At 38.5% G+C, this 17028-nt stretch overlaps 1 protein-coding gene and 1 long non-coding RNA gene across 2 annotated transcripts in view; both read left to right on the top strand.

Moving 5' to 3' along the window:
* Window positions 1-14: 14 nt before the first annotated feature.
* LOC138155660 (uncharacterized) lies at window positions 15-913 on the top strand. The gene is made up of 2 exons (XR_011166924.1): window positions 15-509; window positions 826-913. It is a non-coding gene; the product is annotated as an uncharacterized lncRNA (long non-coding RNA).
* Window positions 914-977: 64 nt separating this feature from the next.
* HMGA2 (high mobility group AT-hook 2) overlaps window positions 978-17028 on the top strand; it is a 209690-nt gene continuing 193639 nt past the window's right edge. The window contains exons 1-2 of the mRNA XM_069080914.1: window positions 978-1227; window positions 4188-4274. Of these exons, the coding sequence (XP_068937015.1) occupies window positions 1117-1227; window positions 4188-4274 (198 nt within the window). The 5' untranslated portion in view covers window positions 978-1116. The remainder of the gene's footprint in view (window positions 1228-4187; window positions 4275-17028) is intronic.

Here is a 17028-nt window from a genome sequence, read left to right on the forward strand (position 1 = left end):
TGTGTGTGTGTGTGTGTGTGTGTGTGTGTGTGTGTGTGTGTGTGTGTTCCGCCCTGCCTCCTCTTTGCGTCCCCCAGTTCCTTCTATCTCCCACCCCACTCCCACCACGACCTCCGGTCACTGCACAGCCCCTTCCTATTTTATCGGTCCGCGGTTGGATGTGGGCATTATCCACTCCCTCCGCTTGGCGCATCCCAGTTGAGTACTTGGGTAGGGCTCACCGAGTATTCCCAGCCGGGGCAGCGCAGCGAGCACACCGCCTGAGCGAGACTGGAGCTCTGTGTCGGTCTTCTCCGCCCCCTACCCCAGCCCGCTCGGATTTGTTTTCAATGAGAGCTCTTGTGCTTCAGCAGCCGCTCCCGCCGCCAGAGACACCCGCAGCCTTGAAGCTTTCGTGAAACACTCGCTCCTTTTCCATGCCTTATTTGACTTGGTTCTGACCCGATCTGAGGGCGACAGCACTCCGAGCCCCCACGCTTCCTCCCCAGCTGACTTTCCATCTGCAGGAGGTCTTTTTTTTTTTCTTCCCTCTCTTTAAAAAAAATTATTGTGGAGGAGAGTTTGAAAGGGGTGGGGTGGGGGGAGTGTAGAGAAAGGGACATTCCCTGCTTAACATCGCAAACGACACAATTAGCTAAAGGCTCCTCAGAGTGGCTTCTGAATTGCTCCTCTTAACCACGATCCCCTGGTTTTAAACTGCCAATAGAGAAGATTCTCCCCCCCCCACACACACCCCTTCGGTCCTCCCCCTCCTCCTCCCCCTCCTCCTCCTCCTCCTCCTCCAGCACCATCACTCTCTCTTCTCCTCTCTCTTCTTTTTGGCAGCACCAGGACGTCCGGTGCGAATGGTGGCAGCAACAGCCGCATCAGCCGGAGCAGCAGCAGCAGATCTTGTCTAAACCTGCCCCCCCCCCCTTTCCCTCACGCCCCTATCCCCCACCTCCTCCTGAAAGGTGCTGGGAGGATTTTTCGGAGCTGAGGAGGAGCGGCTGCAGCAGCAGCAGCTGCAGCAAAAGCGGAGGCGGCAAACAGCAGCGGCAGCAGCGGCGGCAGCAGCAGGAGCGGCGACAAACAGCAGCAGCGGCGGCCGCGGCGGGAGCAGCCACAGAAGTCAGAATGAGTGCACGAGGCGAGGGAGCCGGTCAGCCTTCCACTTCCACCCAAGGACAACCTGCCGCCCCAGCACCTCAGAAGAGAGGACGAGGTCGACCCAGGAAGCAGCAACAAGTCAGTAGGGGGAGGGGGGGCAATAAACCTAAACCCACCGAGCCCCGACCCAACTCTTCTGCATCTCTTGTGCTGGTCCCCGAAATCCAGACAGATAGACTCAGAGCCTAGAAGATAGAAAGGTGACCGGTGCAGAGCCCCGGAGTTCCGCCCTCTGCTCTGTCCGGGAGCCTGGGGGAATCGCCCGGGTCCGGGAGGGGGTGTAAGGGACAGAATAACCCTCCGGGTGACGGCTGGCCCTCTGCTTACCGGAGAGGCGCGGGGGGGAGAGGGGACGATGGGCCCACCTCCTGGGGAAAAAGGAGGGGAAGAATCAGGAGGGGAAAGGGGGCCTCGGAGGAACAGAGCTGGGGTTGGGGGCGGGGGGAGGGAAGCCCTGGGGAGAGGGCATAAGGAAGGAGGTGAGAGGTATTTTTAGGGAAAGCGTCTCCCTTGAACTTTCGCTATTGTGCCAGGCTTTCCTGCGTCTGGGGCTTCCCCATGTAAATGTGTAACCCGGAGCCGACCAACCAGCGCTCTTGGGCTCTTTTCGAGCTGATTTTGAAATTGCAGGAAGAGAAGGAGGTGGCAGTGGTGGTGGCGGAGAAGGGGACTGAGGGGCTTCCCAGGGCTGTCTCTCTCCCTGCTCAGTGCGGGCTGGTCTTGAGTCCGGGAGAGAGAGAGTTCCGCGCTCTCCATCCCAAAGACCCGAAGGGAAGCTGGAAACGCAAAGCAGCCCTGCTGCACTCCCTCCTTCCTCCTGTCCCCAGCCCAAGTCACCTCTGGCTCCCACTCCCCACCCCCAGTGGCCTGATTTCCATTCACCTCGCTCCTTACAAAGAATACGCAGGGACCGGACTGGCGCTGGGGGATCTATAGCCTCCTCTCTGCTTCCAAGAGCTCTTTAATAAGGCGGCCAGACTCATCGGGTTCTAGGGGCCTGCAAGGTTTAAGGTGACCCCAGGAAGTTGCTACAGGGGAAGCCCCCTCACGCCCCAGCAAAGTCCAAAGAACAAGATTGGACAGGGTCTTTTTTTAAACTTGAGAAGGTTGAAAGTTATTAGGCAGATTCCCCCATCTTCTCTCCCCCCACCCCCACCCCATTAACTTCCCCCTCTCCCCAGTCCCTAACTCACTTTGCGCAGAAATGCATAAATTAGACCTCACTTTGCCAGAGTAAATCGGTGGGGGGTGGGGAAGGGGCGAGAGAGTGGTGACTGGGAATATAAGCACAGTTGATGGGTTTTGTCTGCGGATGCAACCAATTAAGCGTGCAGCTTTGCTGGGCGTCGTGGAGAGGAGAGGGCTAGAGGTTTTGTTTGCTGCGATTTCCATGCTTTGCAAGTAACTATTGGAAACTTTAATGCTTAACTGAGCAAATTCTCTGGAAACCCATTCGAATGGCAAATCGAACGAAGAGAATATATTCTGCTCATAACAGCCCTTTCTCAAGGTGGGAAAGCAAACGGTTTTTGCCCTCGTTCTGTTCTGCTTCCGAAAAATGTAGAGCATACCCTTCGGAAATCGAAAAAGCAGAAGCAAAGATTGAAACCGCGCAGCTCCCTCCCCACCTCCATGTTCCCCCCTGTCCCGTCCTAAGAGAATTTGAGGGGTCTGTTTTACACCTCTCAAGAAGTTTCCTTTCTGTGTCCCCTAATGTCTTATTTTTTTCCCCTACACCCACCCACACTATTCTCCACTTGTAATTTTCTGGGGAAATAAGTCGAAAAGTTGAACGAGATCTGGGAATGTTGAGATTTTAACTTTGCATTAATCTAAGTTCTCAAAAAAACAAAAGGAAAAGAAAAGAAAAAGAGAAAAATCTACATGTGCCTATTATCGCTCCAGTACTCTACTGAATTTTGGAAGCATCCCTTCCTAGTTTCCCTTAATATACATATGCAAATTTAAAAGACTTTTAGTCCGATTTAATTTAACCACGGGCTACACTTAATCAGTCATGCCACCTAATGTGAATGAAATGTTCACTATTCAGGACCAGAAGAGTTTCCTAGACTTGATGATTCACTGGATAAATATTTATGATCTGTACTATTCAGAATTCATATACCATTAATGAGTTGATTAGTTACTATAAACTAGAAACCTTTAAAAAAAATTTAAATGGATAGGTTTTGGGGGAGGTTTTTTTTGTTGTTTTTTTACTCCATGTTATCCCAGGCCCCTTTCTGTCTCACAATCCCTACCTCTTCAAACTTTCCCCATAAGGAATTTCCTAGGAAGAAAGTTTCCTAAAGAAAATGTGTTGTTTACTTTCTAACAAAAGGCAGATTTTCAAAAGACTATGCCAACTATCAGAAGGAAATGGAGAATTAAAGCAACTATCCCGATATTTCAAACACCCACCTACCCTACTCCCAGGCAAACTGCCTTAATTATCTGGACATTTCAGGAAAAAGGATTATTTTGACCTGAAAAATCTAGCTAATTGCTGGAATCCTTCCCAGTGAACGTGCACGTTGGATTGTAATGAAAATAGTATGAATTTAAATTATTAGTATGAAAACAACTAATTTGTGTTCTTTAAGAAAAACCTGACTAAAAACTGCCTTTCAGTTTTCCAGAATGGGATTATGAGTTACATATTGCTGTTATATGATGAGTATGTAAGATGGATAACTGATATTCATGTTCAATGATTTCATTTTCAAGAGTTCCCAATGTAGGATTGTGAAAATCAACATCTTTAAACACTTAGGACGTGCCACCAAGTCATTCCTTTGTTAACTTTTAGAGTTGAAATGACGTCTTGTTTTCATATGCAAAGCAGAATTTCCTCTTTGAAGACTTAGGTTCTAATATAGTTATTTCCTCTTTCTGTAAACTCTGTATCATCATTCATTTCCACATGAACTGCATGTGGTCTGAAAGTTCAGTTGAGCAGTTCAGACTGATAATCGAATTGAAGGGAAATTTACTTTAGACTTTCTTGCCACAATAGTATGTTTTTCTGTGTTTAGGAGCCCACAGGTGAGCCCTCTCCTAAAAGGCCCAGAGGAAGACCTAAAGGAAGCAAAAACAAGAGTCCTTCAAAAGCTGCCCAAAAGGTGAGATTTCCAGAGAAATATCTCCCAACATTATAATTTTCTCAGCAGCAACAGTTTGTTGTTACCTCAATCATTGAAGGTGCAAACCTGAAGATCTGCTCCATTTGGATAACCCATGATACATTTTTCAGGTTTTTCATTTGTAAGCTGTAAGATGGTAATTAACCTTTTTTTTCCCCAGGAAGAATCTAAGGACAAAACATATGAAAACAATTTGGTTATTTTGGGTATATCTTATCTATCAATCAATCTACACAATAGTAGACAGTATCAAAAGGGAGGAGAAAAGATTTCAGTGTAATTATTGATATCTATATTAAGGTAGTTAAAAAATAAATTGAACATTTTGCCTAATTCTGGAATTTAAAATTTTTTCTTAGAAAGAAATGAAGATTCATTTCCTATATCCTTATTTACAATACCACTTCAAACCAAATCCCTCTATTAAAGCTAAGTGCTTTGTCAAACATGTGGTAATTCAAAGTAAATCCAATTATGTGTTGATGGAAATAAGTGCATTTCTTGAAATTTACAGCTTTAAAATGTGATGGTAATGTAAACTGATTGTAGTTAGAATCACAGTGACTTGCAATAGATATTGTTAGCTAATCTATTTCAAAGAGCTTCCATATACATACATACATATATACATATATGCACATATATATATATTTTCTTTGAGTGATAATTGGGTCACTTTAACAATTTCAACAAATTTTAACACATACAATTTTCTACGTTTCCAAAGTCGATTTAATAATTTGTGATGTAGTGCAGTGCAGAACCCAGTGAAGTCTAAGATTCAGGGTCTCTTAATAAAATCTAAATGGAAAGTTCAAACATTTTCTTCCCATTGGCTGAGTTTGATTTGCAAAGGTTATACATTAGAGTCCATGCTATTGCATTGCCTGTTGGAGAATTTTTGGTGAACAGAATGAGTTGTGTGCAGCCTTGAAAATAAATACAGGAGTCAGGTTTCTGTAGCATGTAACACTAAAAGGTCAGGGCTAGTCTTCTAACTTAGAGGTATGAAGAGTGCTTGAAAAAAAAAAAAAGCTCAGTGTGTTTAGGAATAAATTATGATACTTGGGGTAGATAGTTATCTGTCTCCAGTTAGCTCTCTGAAGAGTGAATGAGAGAGAGAGAGAGACAGAGACAGAGACAGAGAGAGAGAGACAGAGAGAGACAGAGAGAGTTGGAAAAGAACTAGGGGCTCATGTCAATATGGTTAATTTTTCTGTGTGGTTTACTTTGTGCCTGTGGGCACTGACCATGTCATATGTGATAGTTTCAATGTTATACATTTCCATAGCAACTTGTGATAAATATTAAGTTATTGAGGGGGCGAATATGGTTTCATGTCTGTTTTATTTTTCACTGTTTTGAATAGCTAGTTGAGCAATCATATTTATAGTATGTGTGTTTAAATTCTCATTTGTTTCCCAGAATCTAGACAAGGAATGAGCCATGTTTTAATCAATAGATCTGAAAGTGACTCATGATTCAAGTTCTCATATTTTATATTGAAAACTAAGAAGGAATTAATTTCAGGGGAAAAAAAAAACATTTTTAAGCAAAAAATAAGTCCAACGAAATGAAATCCTATACTTAACTATGTTTGTGACAAAGGATTAAATTTTGAAGCAATTGTGTGTTTTTAAAAAAAATCATTGTTAAATTGTCCATGAAGAAATCATTACATGTTTCCTACCTTAGTGATTTTAAAGTTCAATGGAGGGAGGGACAATTTTTATTCCAAATCTGCTGGAATCAAAGTGAATTTTTTTTTAAAAAGGCTATTTCACTTTTCTGAATGGGAAGTATTCACCTGATAACTAAGAAAACTCAAAGCCCTGCTTAAAAAGAAAACCAAGAGGCATATGCCTCATTTGCCTTTTTAAAAAACATACTAACAAAACAGTACTGTCTGTGCTCCTGAGTTATGTCTGACTTGCTTTTAGTTTCTTTCATGACAAGTCTTTTAAAATGGGCATACATCCTATGCTCTATTCACCAGTCTTTGGTCAATTTACAGATGTCTAGAAGAGTGGTTGAAATTTTCAGAACTGAAACATGTCTCCAAATGCAAATTTTTCTGCCTATTTTCTAAAGACAGTATCCTCTTAACTCTTGGAATCTTACACTATTACACTTGGAATCTTACACTTACAATCCAAATTATACAATTATTCCCCATAGTTCACCTATGAGAATTCTAGTTATAAAGGTGAATCAGAAAATCTGCCTACAGGTTGTCTTATTTTTCCTTAATCTCACAAATTAAGTTTTCACTGGAGGAAATATTTCCTTGTGATTTGTAAAATAATAAATCATTATGCTGAAACTTAAGGTTTTAACTGGCTATAAAAACAGTATTCATTAATTTTTGTCAGATCCTTTACAAAGGAACTTAATTGCTGAATATTTGGAGTCAAACTTTCTTGAAGAATAGTTGTGTTTTTCCAAGTAAATTCATTGAAATATAGAGGACAGTTCATGCCATGTAAGGTATAGATAGACTACTAGACTTCACAGACCTTAACAGAAGGCTCTTATGATTAGCTGCTTGGTGTATGTGTGTGTGTGTGTGTGTGTGTGTGGTTTGTGTGAACCATTGCACATCATCACAAAAAAATATATCACATAAACTGGTAGGGAACCTTAACAACCACACAAACTTTATAAATTATCATTATTATATTGTCAACAGTAAGTTCCCTTAAACTGTTGGAAGAAAAGCTTACACTAAGATTCTGATTTTGTTGAGTGTTTAAAAAATCTTGGGGCATGATGTTTCTCTCCTTGTGGAGTTTGTGTTTGGTTGGACTTAGTAAACTGGCCTTGGGGCATTTGAAAACAAACCGTTCTTGTTAGGAAATTAGCAATGTGAAACTTGACAATGCATGCAGAATGTTGCAAGAGCAATTGGACAACCCATAAAGTAGCAATTACTATAATTTCAGGTCAGGCACATATAAAAATCGACTTAAGCATAACAAATAAAACTTGTTCAGAAATAAACAAATACAATTTATAATTCTGACTACTGGGGAGAGGGAAAGAAAAGAACAACTGATATTGTGTTTTTAAAATGAAGGAAAAGAAAATGGGTACATATGTCTAGACTAGATGTGTACCAGTTTACAGTATGCTGATATCCCTGAAATGAGGGTCAGAATTTTCTCCTGAGTAAATTTCATCTTTATATTGTTTCAAATTAATCAGATGAAAAATCACTGAAAGTGATTTTTTTCCTTTTTTTTTTTTTTAACAAATAATAAATAATCAACAAAAATATTGTGCTTTTAATTTTTTTATTTTGGTTTTCATTTCTTAGACTGAGGGAATTCGTTTTCATTAGTTTTTCTCTCAATTCCCTTATAACTCTTCTATGCTTCTCATGTTTGTAATTTGTAGAAATACTGGCATAATGTTTCCCTTGTTTAGAATGGAGAAAGCAATGTTCTTAAGAAGTTAGTGTTGTTTTTGTCGTTGTTGTTACTTTTTATCACAATAAAGAACATCAGATGGTCACTTGCAAATATCTAGTGTACAAATGAATAATTTTTTTAGATCAAAAGCTGATGGTCACTCCAGCACTTTTGAAAACCTTTCTCTAAGGTTGAATTAAATTTTATTTGGAGGGAAGTTAAATGTTAAGGAGGCCTCTAGGTCCAATTGAACTTTGATTTTATGGCCAGTTCCATTCTTTGAAGCAGAATGGAGAATGGAAGCCTCGCCTATCCAGGTAAAATGTATCCTTTTTCTCTTGTGTATAGTGTTTAGCCCAGTGCCTGGCATGTAGTAGGTATTACATAAATGCGTATTCCTTTCCTTTCCCCCTTCTCCTTGAATTGTTCACTTTGCTGCTGTAGACTAAGCCCAAATATCAATTACACACAATAAAGTTAGGTTTGTGCTTTTGTCAACGTATTTTATATAGATTGTTACCAATCCTGCAAAACCGTTTTGGGAGAACAGATTTTTTTTCTTCCTAACTGGTCACTTCAGACAAATCTTAAAATCTATTTGATGACAACCATCAAGGGACATTTTAAAGGACAGAGAGGCAAGCAGCAAAGAGAGAAGCCAGAATCTTGTTTGTTGGCAAATTCAAGGAAGATGAGTTGGCACTTAGAATAATTTTGCTCCTTCCCCAAATATAGGCACCATGCTATTAAGAGTTTTAATTTTATTCCTCCAGAAAGTATAGGGCATGTTAATCTTAGAGGAGGGAAGGGGGCAGGGGAAGTGTTTCCATATCTCAGGCTACATTTCCAAGGAAGAGGCCAGAATTTAGATCATTACAGTCCCCAAAGGGAACTTTCCCCACTATTGTTTGCACATTTTGGCATGAATTATTGGCATAATTGCTTCACAATGACTCCTATTTGGGAATGTAGGCACATCTTCAATGTACCACTAAATTTAGTTGATGTCATCTTTGCCCCACACCAGTTTCTATCTCTTCAACTAGAGATTATGTTCAAACTAAGGAAGTAACAAATATATTATGATTGTTTTAGAAAGTAACCGGTTGGGGGAAACCCTATTGCTCTATTTCTCTCCACTAGAGTTGACAGCTGCCTCTTTTCTGAAAGCTATCAATTACTCTGACTGACCTATACCACGGATACATTTTTATCTTGAGGTCTCAGCAGATCATTTTGCTGAGGAGATAGGGTATACAAGATTGCGATTATGTTGCATTTGGGTTCTTACTTGACAAGAGATCAATGCCAAAGAGCATTTTATGTCACTTAAATTATTCATACCTGTGGTCTTGTCTTTGTTAATTGACTTAATGCTGTTTTAGAGCCCTCTTGGAACTTCATGGGTGGTAATGGGCCATACAAATTCCACTGGACTGTCTGCCCTTGGTTCCATGTTATCAGCCATGGATCTCTTTCCTGTTAGGAAGGAGCTAATGTTGAACAATGACTCATTAAATGGAGAATTAACTGTATTTTTGACTGGTTTTTGTTTAAATGCCCTCTCCGGGTTTTTGAATGATACCTTCTATTTGGTTTATCCAGGTATGTGTGAACATTCTACTAGTTACATGCTAATTTCAAGGGTTCTGCTTAGAAAGTTGCCTTTAAGAAATGTCATTATTTTTCAATATTTTGGTTTTAAAAGAAAAAGGTAGACAGTAGAGGAGTTAAAGTTTTAATTCTAATCATCTTTTTTCTGATCATTCTTAATTTTGATCAACCTTTCTCTTTTCCTACTCAGGATTAGGTTTGATATTATTTTGATGGTATATTGATGTTTATATGTATGTATATATAATATATGTATGTATGTATGAATACACACACCATATTAGATTATGAGATATAAGGTTTTTTATACCGAAAGTTGACATTTTTTAAACATTAGCTATAAAATGTAAAGAATGACAAGATGTTCTCAAAATTTGCATCACAAAAGATGTGCTGACTTTCTGTGACATAAAGATTTATGTAATAGATTTAAATCATGTTGAGAAATTGGTCGGTCTAGGGTGTGGGGAGTGGGAAACATAAGACTGGGAAAGGAAATGGTTAACAAAAGCAATAAAATTGTGTCTAACACTATTTTGAAACAATGATCCATTAAATATTTATTTTCTAGTTATGGTAATGTTTTGCTTAAATAGACAAATTAGGCTCTTTATATTTTGAAATGATTACCTGAGGAAGAAACAAAATACCCTTTGTAGACTTTTCTACTGAAACTGACTTTAAATATTTGTTGTCATTACAGAAATGCTTTCATTTTGGCTATTCTATTTCCCCACTGAAAGTTATTTTTTTTCTCCTATTACTTTATTCTGACACCTTTCTGTTTAGAAATTTAATATTTTAAGATATGAGAGTATAGGACAAGTCTGAGAAAATGTTTAATAAGAGGTATGTAAGCAAATATTCTTACTTTGTCTTTGAATTTCAGGTTAGGGTTGGGATGTAGTCCTCTTTCAGTTTATAGGAATGGAGAGTGGGTTATCTGCACCTGCCCCCCAGTTTGATTTCTTCCTAAATAAGAATAGAAAGTGTAGTGGGCTGGTTTTTTAAAGGTTTTATTTTATTTCTTTCAATGAACAAGGATTTATTTTTTCTTTTTCCCTCTCCTCCTTGAAGAAGAGAAAAGGAAAATCCTTGTAATGAATAGGAATAATCATGTACTGTAATTCTCACAATGACCATGTTCTAAAATGTAAATCTTATTTTGAATCTTGAACCTATCTCCTTTCTGTCAAGAGGTGGGTACCATGCTTCATCATGGGTTCTAGGAATCATGGTTAGTCAGTGCTTTGATTAGAGTGTTTAAGTCTTTCAATATTTGTCTTTTTAGAGTTGTCAGTGAATTGCTTTTCCTGAAGTTCTAAGTTTTCTAATCTATAAAACCAAAAGTTTCGACCAGATGATCTCAAAGCTCCCTTTCCATTTTACAAAATTTCTATCCATTCCAAAGGGAGAATGAGATTGGAAATTCTGACAAGCTGATAATCAAAGATATTAGTATCATGGTTTTAAATATTTAGATGTTAAAGACAAATTTGCCAGAAAGTCTATTGTATTTCTTAATCTATTGTTTTATGTACATTGTATCGGCTAGACCCTAGATTTTAAAAACTTCTTCTAGTATAACGCATTGTCATTTCCTTTGTAGGTTGCTCCCTCTCCCCCAGACTTGCTTCCAAAGGTATTAAATTTTGAAGTGTAAAACAAAAAGAGAAAAACATGAAGAAAGAGATGAATAAAGGAGAACTATGTGTAAAGCCTATGGGCATCTGCAGAAGAATTCTAAAGCTGTCCTAAAAATTTGATTCTTTAAAAGACAAAATTCCCATTTCTCTTTCAAAAGAGGAAATCTGTATCATAGAATTAAATGTAAAAAAGTTAAGGATGTAGACTTAGTTGTAGCAAAAAAACATCATTTACCTCCCCTTTCTTGAAAAGTAATATCTTTGGAAGTATTTTGATGTAGCACTGAATATGAGAGCTAATGATATGGTCAGTTAGATTTACAGGCAGGTCTGTTTGTAAATACTACTATTTTGGTGGCCCTTGTACAGCTTAGTTAGAATGATGAAAGGATAAAGATTTCAAACCTCTGAAAGAGTTAGTCATAGAAGATAGCTAAAGTATTTCTTTAAGAAGCAGTCTCAGGAGGGGGTTTCATTTTACATGTAACATTGGTCTGAACAACTAAAGAGTAAGTTTGCTTTTTTAACAAGTCTGAGTGATAATGATGATATTGTGCCCTCCAGTTAGTGGCGTGAGTTTTATTTTTGAATAGGTTCATTGTCAATAAGATTCTCACTTAGAAGTCATCATATTTGCCCAGATAAAGAAAGTCTGGCCTCAGTACTTCCCAGGTCAGGTCCTCTCTTTGTAGGGTTTGCTTTCTCTGACTCTAAAATACATTGAAACCCTTTTATAGCACAGTTCAATCATTACATGGATTCAGCTATGCCAGGATAAAATCATCTGTAATTCTATGATTCTCTTAATGTCCCTTGAAAGATAACAACCACATACAAAAACTCTTAGAACACATTTAGTCCTGAAACCCAGACATCATAAAGCAGGTGCTTGAGAGCACATATCAGTGGAATTAACCACTGGGTAAATTATGTCATTTGACAATTGCTTTGGTTGATTAAATCAGATACCATTTCTTTCTCAAGAACTTTTAATACATGCTTGTAACTTAGTGGGCATTAGCCAAAAGACTTACTGAATGGTTCTTTTTTTTTTTTTTTTTAAAAAAAAAAAACACAACATTCTAAATAGCCTGAAGCAAAATGAATTAACTTCGAAGAAAATTTGTCCATTGGTGTCTGAAGCTTTAATGACATCAAGTATCTCAAAGGATTATATATGGGGTGAATCAATATTTGCTGAAGTGAGTCTATTTTCCTACCAGGTTCAATTCATACTTGGCTTTTATATTTACATCTTAAACATAAGAACATGTTTGTGAACAGCCAAAAGCTACCATCACCAAAAAAAAATTGCACACAGCAGAGCCCAATTTCAAAATATGAAAAGATAGAAGAGAAAAAATAGAAAGAGAAAGAAAATTCAAAAATAGAAGAGAAAGGTAAAAGATAAAATAAAAAGGTATTGAGTAGTCCTCTTGCTACAGGAAACTGGTCCAGCTAGTGCATACTGGGACATTTGGGGAAAAATTACTTGTGGTAGAAATTAGAAGTGTGGATGTGTGAGTTTATAGATCATTGTTTTTGCTTACTTCACAAAACTTCAAAGACAAGTACACTAGGAGATTTTTTTCTTTAGGAATTCAATGGTTATTTTTAAGATGAAAATTAAACTAGATTTAAATAAAAAATAAGCATACAAAATTAAAGGAAAAACCTCATGTTGTTTCATGGAGAGTTCAGCCAATGATTCTAATGCCTATTGGTCCAGAAACTATAACCATGAATTCATTAGGTTTTTAAAAAATATTTTTAATTTATGGAATAAAACAAGCATTTCTATAACATAGTATAATAATTTAAAAGATAATTAAGAATAAAGAAACCCTGCTTTGAAGATCTACTTTGATGCATCATGGTGGTGAGGAAATAACCCTGGAGACAGAAGTAGAGTGGCATTATTCTGATTCACAATGCCTAATCTTTCTGCATGAATTCTTATATGTTTAACATGATTTACAAGGTTTTCTTTATATTCATTTTTGGTAATCAAGGATCCCTGATTTCCTCAGTAAGGGTAGATGATCCTCATGAATTTCTTTGATTTTAAAAAAAATTATCACCTGGTGTCCAACCTTCTAGGGGCAGTTGGGTAGAGCAGTAGATAAAGCACAGGGCCTGGGTTCAAATTCATCCTCAGACACTTACTTCCTGGATGACCCTGGGCAAACCACTTAACCCTGTTTGCCTCAGGTAAAATGAGCTGGAGAAGGATATAGCCATCCCAGTGTCTTGGCCAAGAAAACCCCAAACGGGGTCACCAAGAGTTGGATATGATTGAAACTACTAAACAACAGCAAAGTCCAGCCTTCCTGGTCCAATAATGAATGTGCAAGCATGCCTTATATTACTGGGTCTGGAGTTTAAAAGTCTTATTTGAGAAAAAAAAATTTAAAGCAAAAAAAAGGGGGGGAGGTGGAGACTAGGTGTCCCAGTGAATTGAGAACCGGCCCTGGAGTCAGGAGGACCTGAGTTCAAATCTGGCCTCAGACATGTAACACTTACTAGCCATGTGACCTTGGGCAAGTCACTTAACCCCAATTTCCCTGCCCTCCCCCTCCAAAAAAAAGAGCAAAAAAAGTCTTATTTGCTTGGTAGAACCAATATGACTTTCTCTTCTGCTTGGCAAGGCCTATTCCAATCTGGGGTCATCTCTGTACCAGCCTTAGATACCAAAATCACATTTTAGACCTTTATCTAGAGGGGTAGCTAGGTGGTATAGTGGATAGAGCTCCAGGCCTGCAGTCAGGAAGACCTGGGTTCAAATCCTGCCTCAGACACTTACTAGCTGGGTGACCCTGGGCAAGTCACAGCCCTGTTTGTCTCAGTTTCCTCATCTGTAAAATGATCTGGAGAAGGAAATGGCAAGCTACTTAAGTATCTTTGCCAAGAAAATCCTACAATGGGTCACAAAGTGTTGGGCACAACTGAACAATAACAACTTTTATCTAGAAAAGCATATATGCACATATAGAAAGGATGTGGGGAAGTCTAATAAAAATTACCAATTACTCAGCACCATGGAGAATGTCAAAAATGTCATTTTCAAATTATAAGCACAGGATGCCTCACTTATAAGGGGAAAACCATCTCAATCACTGCTTAAAAAAAAAAAAAGAGCTGACACTGTATTTAAAGAACTCATAGTATTCCAGAACCAACAGGGCAATGGAGAAAATCTAGGGCATATCACAAAGGAATAGACCCACAAAAAAAGAGAATTTGCCATGGGAAATTGATTTTATAGAAGATTCTTAGGACCAGAGTCTGTCTTTAAAGAGGCAATTCCTCCCCAGGGAGTTGGAGTTAGATGTGAGATTCCTAATGATTTTCTAGCTATATTTCACAGATGCTGGCATTCTTGTGGATTTGGAAAAGCATCTAGAGTCATAGAGAAATCTTGAGTATTTAGAAATTTGGATTTATATTAGGTTTGATAAAATAAATGGGGATAATTATTATTCATGGCATAATTGATTCATTATAGCAATTGGCAAAACTACCTAATAGCTGTGAAATTAAAAGTGATAGCACAAACTATTTTTCCATGTAGATAATTTGAAAGTATATTCAACTGGATGTTAATCAGTTTCAATCGATGGCAATAAGTTTTGTGTTTTATATGTTAGCCCATAAATTGGTTTCATATTGGTGCTATGTTCATAAACTACTTGCATTATAATTTTGGAAAAATAGCCTAGACATATGGAAGATCTGTTAGTATTTGAAAATGATACCAAGAATGTCATGCAGATGTAACATTAGGAAGTTAGATATCCTTTGATCTGCATGCTATGATTGATTTAGGAATTAGAGGTATCAAGTAGAAAAAACATTTGTCTAGGAGACAGTGCTCTTCCTCTGGTTAATAATTTGCCTTAAGTATTTTGATGTATATGTGTGTCTCGGGTTATTTCAGTTTTTGTAAATAGCGCAGTAGAAAATGTAAAATTTGAAAATGCTGTCAGAGAGTGCAGTTTGAAAGCACTCCAGTTCCCAAGGATTAGGAATATTGGGAACATAACCAAAATGTGAAATATTGTGTTTAAAATGAGAAATTTGGTGACACTTAGACATCTGAACTCTATAGGACCATAACTTATTTTTTAAGTTTACTAAGTAATAGCAGTTAATGTGTTTCTAAGAGCTTGATATAGCCCCAAGTAATTGCCTGCAAACATCTTTCCTAGATGTTCCATATCCTTGTATGTGAAGTTCTGATGAGGCCTTCACTGATGATGATGATGATGATAACTAGCATTTTTATAGCACCTACTATGTGCTAGGCAATGTGCTAAGCACTTTACAAAAATATTTCATTTGGTCCTTACAATAAGTCGGGGCAGGGAAGTAGATACTATTATCCCCATTTTATAGATGAGGAAATTGAGGCAAACAGATCAAGGGATTTGCCCAAAGTCACACAGCTAGTCAGGGTAGCTAGGTGTCAAAGTGGAGAGAGCACTGGGTCTAGAGTCAGGGAGACCCGAGTTCAAATGTAAGCGCAGAAACTTACTAGCTGGGTGACCCTGAGCAAGTCAGTTTCTTCATCTGTAAAATGAAAATGGCAACCCCTCCAGTATCTTTGCCAAGAAAGCCCCATGAAGGGTCACAAAGAGTCAGACATGACTGAACAACACTCAGCTAGTAAGTCTCTGAGGCTGGATTTGAACATCCTTCTTCCTGACTCCGAGGTCAGTACTCTTAGCTTCTGGGTTACCTCACTGCCACCTACTCACTATATCTATAGAAAGCTTTAAAGTCAGGAGACTGGGTTGGGAGAATGAGAGTCACAAATCTCAGAGCACAAACAAACATGGGTACCTTTGATTTTGTAGACTGAATGATGTCTACATAGAGGGATTGCTAAGGAATACAATCCAAAAAAAATCCTAAAAATGACAAGGCAGTTATAGAATAGATATAGACAGACTCCAGAGCAAAGGCTACAGCCTTTCTCTTTGTACCCCACAGGCAGAATAATTCCTATTTGGCCTTACTTCATCCTCCATTTGTATTAGCCAATCCATAACTTTTCTCCATAACTAACTATTTTTTTTCCTGCCTAAATTCCTCCCTACCATATTCCCATATTTGGCATAATGAACAGGAGCAAAAGCAAACAGCTGGTTCTGCTGCAGTCCAAAATTGGTTTGGTAACCTTTACATTTTCCTTTATTAATCCCCAAATAGTATTGTACCTTGTTGGGAAAACCAGTCAAGACAAAGGCAGCAGTACAGCGAAATTAATGTCACATATAGAGTCAGAGGTCTTAGATCCTCCTCTCAATTCTGCCAGTCCCTAAGAAAAACCACTTCACTTTGGGGGAACTCGTTTTCTTCATCTTTTAAAAATGAATGGGGAGCCTTTCTAGCTAAGGGTCTAGAGTCCCTAGCTCTAAAATGATAAGACCTTAAGGTACTGTGATACCCAGAAGATGATCTATGAAAGAAAGGCAGATTCTCTTCACATACTTATGATTAAATTTCATCCAGATTTATATGGAATATTTGATGATAATAAGACTGCTGATTAAGGCAGGTAGGTGGTGCAGTGAATAGCGGGCCAGGTCTGGAGTCAGGAAGACCTGAGTTCAAATCCTGACTCAGTCACTTACTAGCTGGGTGGTCTTGGGCAAGTCATTTAATGCTGTTTGCCCCAGTTTCCTTATCTGAAAAAATAAATGAGTTGGAGAAGGAAATGGAAAATGACTCCAATATCTTTGTCAGATAAACACCAAATGGGATCATGAAGAGTCAGATATGATTGCATACCAACAAAGTGTTGCTGATATTACAGTCATTGTTTTTGAGAGTTAGCATTTATTAGGGTCATGTTGTCTTTCTATCTTAGGGAATGGCTATTTTCCTGTCAAGGAAACTAAGTGATTACTTGGGGGCTTTTTTCTCTATCCCTGGGTCCTTAGAGTGTCCATTGGGCAGGTTACTTTGGCAAGGGATACAAAAACACACCTCCTACAGTTTCAAGAACATTTACCTTTTGAAAGAAATGCTCATATGTTTAATAAAACACACAATATATAT

Source organism: Petaurus breviceps, unplaced genomic scaffold (assembly GCF_028583685.1).
Source record: "Petaurus breviceps papuanus isolate PSGF00001 unplaced genomic scaffold, PetGlider_PUasm1.0 154, whole genome shotgun sequence".
NCBI lineage: Eukaryota > Metazoa > Chordata > Mammalia > Diprotodontia > Petauridae > Petaurus > Petaurus breviceps.